Genomic DNA, 9,519 nt, shown 5'->3' on the forward strand with positions numbered 1-9,519 from the left:
TTTTTTTTTAAAAGCTGCTCCCAGTGTCTGCGTGCCACTGCGGTCAAGTCGTTCACATTTTTGTGGTCAAATCAGCCGCTCTTTTTTTTCGTGTGCACTCATTTACGTATGAACCCAACAAAAATACAACTTCCAAAATCCAACTCTCCGGTAATTCAGTTGCCAGAAGCTCCAACGATTACAACCCAATTATGGTCAAGAAATTTGAGGGTGGTAACAGGGGTGGCCAATCATTTTATGGGGGTGGCATCGGCCATAGTGCCCACCCCGTTGAAACCGCGTATGCTACAGTACCTTTCTCCGGAATATTCCTGACTTCTGTTGAAAGGAAAGGAAATGATTTTGCCATCATCCACTGTAATTGTCTTCCAATGTTCTTCGTAACATATATTTATGGATTTTTTTGTTTGTTTTTCAGTCCAATGATGCCCTCCTTCACATGCATTCAGGTATAATTGGAGTTTTATATCTGTAGCTCCAATGAAACAGCTGCCAAATGGCAACTTAATATCTGAATATCAAATCCAGACCCTCTATCCGCTCTTATGAATGATGTTTTCAGCCGTTTTAACTTGTATGAAAACAATTGCACACATGATATAAAGCTATTTCAAAGTTTAACATTCTATATTTGTAGAACAAAGCTACGAGAAAATTATCTTAAAATTGAATCATAATGAACAGCTTATGAAAGCTTTCTATTTTTGATTTAAAAAAATAAATAGATTAACAAATTATTGTGCCGTTAAAAGAGAGCGCAGCTGGATCTTAATGATGTGTGGCACCCAACTGAAAATGCAGTCTCAACAAGGTATCTCAGTCGGAACTGCAAAATATTATGTTCACCCTTAAAATAAATTATCTTTATCATATGAATTATTTTTCTTTTAACAAAGTAACCCCTTCCACACCGTGAAAGTCTAGTTTCTGACTGGGCCAACACAACAAAGGTTGGGAAAGCTTCTGTGGTAGATATACTGTAGTTCAGTGTTCAGGATCAATGTCTTGTGACATCATTACACCTCATCCATCCCCTAAAAACCTCTCAATGGACATCCCAGGTTGTCCCTCGATATTTGGAGGAGCTTGAGGAGATTTTTTCTTTTCAGAACAATATCAGGGGTAGTCTGTACTCCTGTAGGGGGCAGGGTATCCATGCAATGGAGTTTTTGCTTCTTTAGTTATTTTGGCTGGTTCCTCACTAGTGACAGCAAAAGCCATAATGTATCTCCATTTCAGCTTTTTGTCTAACAATTTATTTATGAATATTTCCTTCCTTTTATTTATTCAAGTTATAAAGATTTGCAATTATTGTCTTTATTTATTCGGCCAATGCTTCTAGAAATAAATAGATAAAAAAAGGGGATAAATATATATTTTTTTAAAACATAGAAACTGTAATTTCAAACACGTGACCCCTGTTCTCCCTGTGTAGCAGTAAACTCGTAACAAAACCTCATCCTGGTTCTGAAGCCAATTCCGAAGTGTAATTCTGCCATCTAGTGGTTACTTGCAGAAACTGCAGAGCGGCTCAGCGTCTCACCTTGTCTGAAAATAAAACTCTTTTTTTGTCACATTATGCATTCGCAAGAACCCAAAGATCAGAACAGCTCACTGAAAAGTTTACAGACATTTCTATCAGGTATGCTGACTGCATTCTTTCTAAAGGCACTCATGCTTATAAAACATACACCATCTGGTGTACAGATTTGGCACAAGACCTGTCAAATAAATTGTGTAATGATGTATGACAATTTGCAATGTGGAATCAGGTTTTCGCATGTTACATGAAAACATGTTGTAAGCTTGGTTATAAATAGTAGTTTCACATAGATCACCCTCAGAAACTTGTAAGTTGACCTCTCTTTTTTTCTTTTTCCTTTTCTTTCTTTGTTCTTAAATCCACTTCCACTGAAGCCTTTAAGGATTACTATGACCTCGCTGACTGTTTAGAAAGGCATGCAATGACTTTATAAAATAACCATGAACAATAGTGTGGGGTGAACATATTTATTTTCTATTTCAGGTTAGTACATTGGAAGATATTACTGTAACTTGATCAAACAACAGATTTATTGTCTGAAATGATATTGCCAAACACAAAAGGATTTAAACACATTCATGGACATTTTCTCCAACAAAGATGCATTTGTTTAGGCTGCCCTTCAGTTTTGATAATAAACCAACGATAATGACATTTTTAATACATGTCCTCATCATTTTCACCATGTTTTTGTTTAGTTTTTTCTTCTTTTTTTCAGGTAAGACTTTCAGTGTTGTTCAGGTAGGCCTGTGTGGTATTGATGAAAGAGCCTCTTTCCAAGGTTTTCTGATGTTCAGTGCTGCTCGGTTTCTTCACTGCTGCTCCACTTTCACTGCCGGACATGTTCATCAGTTTCGAACTGAAGAAAAAGACACAATGTTATTTTACTCCACATGCTTTCGAAATATAATTCTTTTACATTCAGATAAAACTTTTTTCATTTTTGATTTTTTTTAATGAAGTCAGCATTTCATACCTCAGTAGTTTCAGAGTGATCCTCACCCACTTGTCCTCTTTCGTCGCACAGACCTCGTTGTCGTTGATGGTAATGAAACTGCAATAGTGAGACACATCAGTCACTCAAATATTATCGGCACATTGATTCATGAGTAATTCCTTTATTTTTACAACAAATAAAAAAACATTCCGGTTCAATATGAAATCCAAACAGATGTCAGATGTTAAAAATGGTCTAATTTGATTAACAATTTTGTTTTCATGGTACCAGTGGTACCAGTTTAGTAAAACAGAACAAAACTGCATGATTAATACATATAGAGTTGGCTATCCCAGAGTAGGGAGTCTTACATGATTGCGTCCAAGTTGCAGTGTTCATTTGTGGTTTGTTCCTTGTACCCCATAATACGTGGGAAGGGCACCCGTTTTCTGGTGAACGATGTACAACAGCCTTCAGAACCTGCAAAGACACAAAAGTTGTTCAACGATCAGCTTAGTCTGTACCAGCGCTGCAATTTGCTAATCAAACTTTCATTTTAATTGCGATACACTTACTGTCCACTGGCGCAGGACTGAGTATGCCAAGCATGAGGGAGAGGAGAGCAGTTGCCACGGTGATGCTTCTGGAAGCCATGCTGTTGTACCGTCTGAGAACTTCCTACATACTCCTGCATGTATATATATACTTTTTTCGCATCCTGGTTTTGAGCAACAAGTGGGTCCTTAAATTGAGGACAGGAAGCGCATAATTACATCAAAGCTGCCGACGCTGCACTTCAATTACAACATGTTTGTTTATGTGGGCAGGTGGACTGACGAAATATATACGCAACTGGTGCAATGCATTCAGACATGGTCTCCCCCACATCCATGCTTACATTTATGTATGTATACACACACACACTTTCCCATTCACTTGTACGTGAAAGCGTGTCCAAACGTTGGACTGGGAGTGTATATGGACAGGACAAACTTAGAAAAGGCCTTAGGTCAGAAAAGGTAACAGCACCATTTCTCAGAGTTTTTTTTACAGATCTTAATCTCAGGATTGTTTTGCGGTTAGACGTTGGAGAGTTCGAGATGCTTATCAAAATCCCCTCTTTTGTTAGCATGACCTATTTAGCTGTCAGAAAACACCACATCCACCACAGGCGACCTAGATGAGAGCAACATCTTCAAGTCATAAATACTTTCAGGTGGCATGAACATATAAAAAATAATGAATACTAGCTTGCTGTAGGAACTAAAGTCTCGGATGCAATAAACTGGCAAAAACGTTTGCAGTATTCCTGAATAAACAGTAATCACAGCATCTTCTACACAGATTACACTGTGATTACATCAAGTCATGTTTCAAGGTACAAAGGCTAAAATCGCTTTTTGAATCACACTATTGGTCCGCTGATAATTTTTTTTGTTCGCTTTTTCTCTCCCATTTAAACAAAGTGTGCAGTGGCTGACAGTTTCTCAAGGCCAGTTTGCAAGCTCAGATCCTTGCAGCTACAGACTGGAGACAGCTGGAGACAGGACGGCCTGCTGAAGGGCAACATTTAAACATGTTTCAGCTGCCATGTACACACTAAATGAATAACTTTGTAGGGGAATGACTGAATAGATGTGCTCATAGATCTCAGATCAGACATCTTCCTCAAAAATCCCCCTCTGCTCTCCCACTTCGAGCTCGCAGTTTAGCACATCGCACAAACTGTTATCACATTTGTTTGTGTCCAACTGTAATTTTCTTCTTTCCTGCTGCTTTCATCCATAGGGGGCAGTGTTGACATGATCCAAACACAATAGATGGATGTGAATACAGTTTTTTTCTTTAGCAGACAATGATCCACGTGTATTTGTCACTACAATAGTGAGTATCAGAGAGGGGATCTTATGATTAGTAAAGAAAACAATAAAAGTTCGGGAGTTTCTAATATTTTCTGTCACAAAAAAATATAAGTAGAGTCCTGTCTGATACACTATGGGACACAAAGTAAGAGTATGACATCAATATCAAGCTTTCTGTTTAATCCCCTTTGAGTTCATGTGTGTGTGTGTATGTGAGACTATTAACTGTGTGTGCTGATAAAGGGACAGGTAGGGTGATAAACTGGATAATTGTCTTGTTTGACAGCTTAATCCTTGTTAATCCTCGATAAAACCCAGCATCTATTCCCCCTACCTTTTTCCAGGAAAGACACAAACACATACACCTTCTGTGAGGTGACGGCGCTAATACCAGCTGAATTCTAATGTAATCATTTCTACCAAAGTGTTAATCAATGAATGGCTGGAAATGATTCTGAACTGGCCTGTTTTGGTCATTCCTTGAGGACAAAAACCAATAATTCAGCTTCAGATTCTTACAAGTCGATATTTAAATACTTTTTCTCATTTGATTGATCAAAATTCTAATCTCGCTACTTTCGAGGAAAATAAGTTGGGTTGGGCAGATTTTTTTGAGTCAGATGCCCTTCTGGACACAACAGAGCTGAATTCAGGTGACCAAACCAGCATTCCCTCCTAATTTGTACATTGTACATTTCTACAACCTCTCGATATCTGGATCTTTAACTCTCTGGATTTTATCAGTCCGATGTTAACCCCGAGGTATTAAACCTGTATGGTAGCACACGGTACGTTTGTGAAACCTCCCTCCCCTGAAAATGTCGGCTTTCTCTTACTGGAAACAAAGTTGGTGAGAGCTGTGAGAGCAAACCAAAATAGCAATGCTAAAGGCGGTAAACCTGCCATGATGCCAAAAAAGCTTGGCACACCAGAGGGAATTGCTCTTCATGGGTTCATCTCTATGAGTAACGCCTTACTCTGTACATCATTTAGTCATTTCTTCATGTGAAAGAAACCACCGATATGTGCAACTTTAACAATGATTCATTTATCAAAAGAGTAAGTAACCGATTAAATGTCACTCGAAACTCCTCACTTCACATGCATAATCTTTGTTCTTTAAAGAAAATACTTGGGAGCTTAAAAAAAAAAGGAAAGCTTTTGGTGCTAACTTGGTGAATATTTACTCAAGGGGTGCAGCGGGAAGCAAACTTTCTCCTCGTGGGCCTCTTTTCTGCTTTCTAAACTCACCCTTCTGTGTGGAGGACAAGAAAAGAGAAGCGGGACGGGAGGGGGATGGGAGGAGGGTGAGGGGAGGGAGAGAGAGGGTCACCATTGAGTCGTCCACCCACACACGGTCCCCTCTGGTCACCTGCGTGGGCGTGGGCTGCAAGACAGGCGAAGATGCGTGCACACACGAGCGGGCACACACATAAGGAACCGATTGACAGCTTTCTAATCCCAAACCTTAAAGGTGGCAGAGCAGTGTGGAACAAAAGCATTTCTAATTAGCACAAAACTTCCTCAAACCTACAGAATGAGGCTTTGTCACGAGCCGTAAAAGCCCTTCAGAACCGAGGAGAGTTCAGACAGTGCAAGAGGCTGCAGAGAGATGAAAAAAATAAAGCTCTAAAAGCAGTTGGCTGTAGCATGATCTTCAAAAGAAGATAAAAGTCTACTTCAGTATAATTGGCATTGTTCCACACCGTCAGACCCAGGAGCTGCACAAAGCAGTGCACTTGTCTGTGCTTTATTGAGGAATTATGGTAAACTACTTGATATATAATTATGTCAGCTGATTCAGTCCTCACCGTTTCCTCCTACATGCCATCTGCCCTGCGTGTCCAGACTGTGGGTGACTGAAGTAGCTGCGTGGGGTAGATGAGGAATTGTGGCAAGTTATAAGTAAAAGTTCAAATACGACGGTCTGAGTTGGTCGGACTTTTGTTGTTCAACCCGACGTTGTGGCAACCTCGGCCTCCAGCAGAGAAGAACAGCAGATGACGAGAAGAGAGGAAGATGTGGAGTTAAAAGATCTCAGAGGTTTTTGTAGTCTGTCAGAGCTGACTCAGGGCCGAGGAGGCTCCAGAGGATACAGCGAGCCAGAAAAGGTGAGGAGGACAGAGGGGGAGAGAGTGGTGGAGTGGTAAAAAGAGGAGTATTTTTAGGGTGGTCCGTTATCTGTTGAGACAAGGCCATGTGGTATCGCACATCGCTGTGGGGGGGAACGGCACTGGGCTCTCCGCTGAGGCGGTAGATAAGGAGGAACAGAACAATGAGTTTCCTCACCATCTCTCGTACCTACACTCACATGTACAAAGCAACTGACACCCGCTCAAAAGGAAAAATCATGACCACATCCACAGGAAGAAACAGTGCAGATCACGCTTCCTCTTGCAAATACTTAAAAACCCTCAAATGTGTTAAAAGATCACATCAAAAGAATGTCAGAGCTCCCACAGCGACCTGAGTGTGTTTTTTTCACTCCCGCGTGCGACTGACAAAACCAACTTTATCGAGGAATCTTTTTACAACCCTGTTTATCTCTCTCTGTCTGTCTCCCCCCTGTTGTAATACTCCTAAAATGGAAATGCCAGTAGAACAGATGGATAGAGAGAACATCTCATCGCTGTGACACCATGTTTATGCAACCACATGAAAACATGCCACACAAACACACTCCAGAGACACACACACACAGACCCTTTTACCTTTCAAAGCAAGATGCAGATTCATCAAGTCCTCAACGTACAGACAATTACGCACACAAACACCTGAGGTAGTTTGGTGTCCTCATGTCCATCTCACTGCACAGCCATGATCACAAACATGGAGACTCAGCCTCTCGTGTACACGCAACAACTGAGTAATTTAGCAAACCGGCAGCTGTTACGTACAGAGATGGGTACCAGCAAAACGCCTCTGACATGCTAATGACGCTTTGTCGACCCAAGGAGTTAAACCACGCGCTCTCACAGGGCAGATTTAGAAACTCTGACTATTATCTGTCATATATCCAAGAGAATATGAGCCTAGTTGTGTGCATATTAAACGGGTTTAGCTCCCAGGGAGATGTTAGCGCTCTGTGTGGGATTGCGAGCCAAATGAAACCCTTGCTCCTTCCAAGAATATCTTAGAGAGCCTTTGAGGGAAGATCCTTTTTCAACACCCAACACCCCACGCCACACCACCACCCACCCACCCATCCAATCAAATGCTCACTGGCAACGCGCTGCTCCTCATCTCTCTTCCCTGCTTCTTTTGTTCATCTCACTCAGCCGCCCACACACCTACCGTCCCTCGGGCTTTTCTCTTTACACTCTCACGATCATGTACGAATTTACATTTGGCTACTTTGTCTATATTTCAGTTTATTTCTTCCTGTCCTTTCGCTTATCTTCACCATGATTCTCTGTGGAGATCCTCCATGTGTCTGAGTGCAGAATCCCATGTGCCTGTATGGTATAGGACCTATAGGTCCTGCTTACTAATACAGATGTGTGGGCAGCAGCCATCTGGGGGCCCCAAACGGAACAAAGTCTGGGTAAGATGTGTGTTTGTGTGGCGTAGGGCGAAGGGCCAAACTTAAGGGTTCGAGTGGGGGGGGGGGCATCATTGTGGAAACCCCCTCCAGAGAGCTGGGAATCTCACGGGAGAGTGAGAAAAACATTGCAACTATCATCAATCAAAACTTCGGTGACACAAATGACCAGAAACAACGGAGCGTTCTCCATCCACCACTGTGTCCCTTCTACCCCACACCAATGTCCCACCCACCTGCGCCGCCATCCCATAGGCCCTAGCCGCACTCCGCCCGATGCCATTGGCCCATTGGTCCCCAAAGCGAAATCGAGTTCCTCTCTTGGCTAATTGGGTCTTTGTGATTGCGCATTCGATCGTGATGCGGGGGGAGAATGAGACGTGGAAACGGTATTATGGTGGACGGCGGAAGAGTGGCAGGTCGAACTGGGGAGATCGTTTTTTGGGGGCCGTTTCAAAGTGCCAGATGCTCTTCCTTGGTCCATTGTGATGCTTCGCAGGGGCCTGAGATGGTTTGAGCGTAGCAACTGTGAAGACATAAAAGCAAGATGGAGACCAACAAAGATAAAGATTCGCACAAACGCACAGTTGTAAAAGCGGACACACTTGCATGTGCAATCACACACACTTATTTGTTCATAACAGTGTCCTGAAAGCAGCCAAATGGTTACCATGTCCTACTGTATTTCTGTGATTTTCAGTACAAATAAAGTACAGACTAAGCAGAATGTAGCATGTTTTTTTTTTCTTTTTTTAAGGCACAAAAGACAGAGAAAAAGCCCAGATCAATGTAAATGAATGTGTTTACTTCTTCAAGCTGTGCCTCCAGTGACAGTTCACCAGGATCTGTGAGAAGGACGTGTAGGAGGACGGGTCACGAACCTACTCTTTGTTTGTCCCATCATACTTTCACTAAGGCCTGAGCCCTGCACCTTTTAGTTTACGGCTGCCTTTTATTAGGAAATGAATCAGCCCCATTTTCCTTTATTATGCCCGTATAGGGCTAAAAATATTACCGACTGTAGTTGACAGCTGTTGGGGGACTGACTGAATCTCCTTATCCCCACGTTATTAGCCTTAAAATATCCCAACAGCCTCTAGTGAATTATCTTACAACAGTCATTGGGTTTCTCCTCCCTCACCCGGCTGCCACCAACAGGTGGCGCTGTGGTCACAGTCTTTATTGCTGCTCATCGGGACAAAGAGCTCCCACAATTACAAACACATTTCCAACCGTTGATGAGGAATTTATGAAATTCATGCGCAGACAACATTTATGACTTTTATGACCACTCCTATGCCTGGCAGCGTGCTTAAAGTTATCACACATAAAAGCTACTTATTTTTTTCAGATGTCTCCATAGATTAGTGGATTCGGGGTCCTAACAGGAGCTCAGCAGGGTTTTTATGCCCATTTTATCAAATCTAAGACGCATCACTCATACCGTTATAATAATGTTTGATTTGTTAAATTTTGGTTTGTGTTTTGAGTTTCACAGTATAATCAGTCAAAAACAGAAAAGAGTGGCTGTTTTCCTTATCCTGTTCCCCATTTCCCAAATACGCCTACATTTTATCTGAAATTCCAGTGGGGTGCGTGTTTACCACGTTATCTGACATTAACAACAAATACTATT

The 9,519-nt window shown here is 41.8% G+C and overlaps 1 protein-coding gene across 1 annotated transcript; it reads right to left on the minus strand.

Annotated features, from left to right (window-relative positions):
* Nucleotides 1–1,996: 1,996 nt before the first annotated feature.
* LOC133451919 (C-C motif chemokine 7-like) lies at nucleotides 1,997–3,210 on the minus strand. The gene is made up of 4 exons (XM_061731077.1): nucleotides 3,056–3,210; nucleotides 2,852–2,960; nucleotides 2,520–2,597; nucleotides 1,997–2,402 (listed from the first exon to the last, which is right to left on the minus strand). Exons 1-4 carry the CDS (start codon nucleotides 3,132–3,134, stop codon nucleotides 2,258–2,260), a joined length of 411 nt encoding a protein of 136 aa, XP_061587061.1. The 5' UTR covers nucleotides 3,135–3,210; the 3' UTR covers nucleotides 1,997–2,257.
* Between the last annotated feature and the right edge of the window lie 6,309 nt (nucleotides 3,211–9,519).

The sequence above is a fragment of the Cololabis saira genome, chromosome 10 (assembly GCF_033807715.1).
Source record: "Cololabis saira isolate AMF1-May2022 chromosome 10, fColSai1.1, whole genome shotgun sequence".
NCBI lineage: Eukaryota > Metazoa > Chordata > Actinopteri > Beloniformes > Belonidae > Cololabis > Cololabis saira.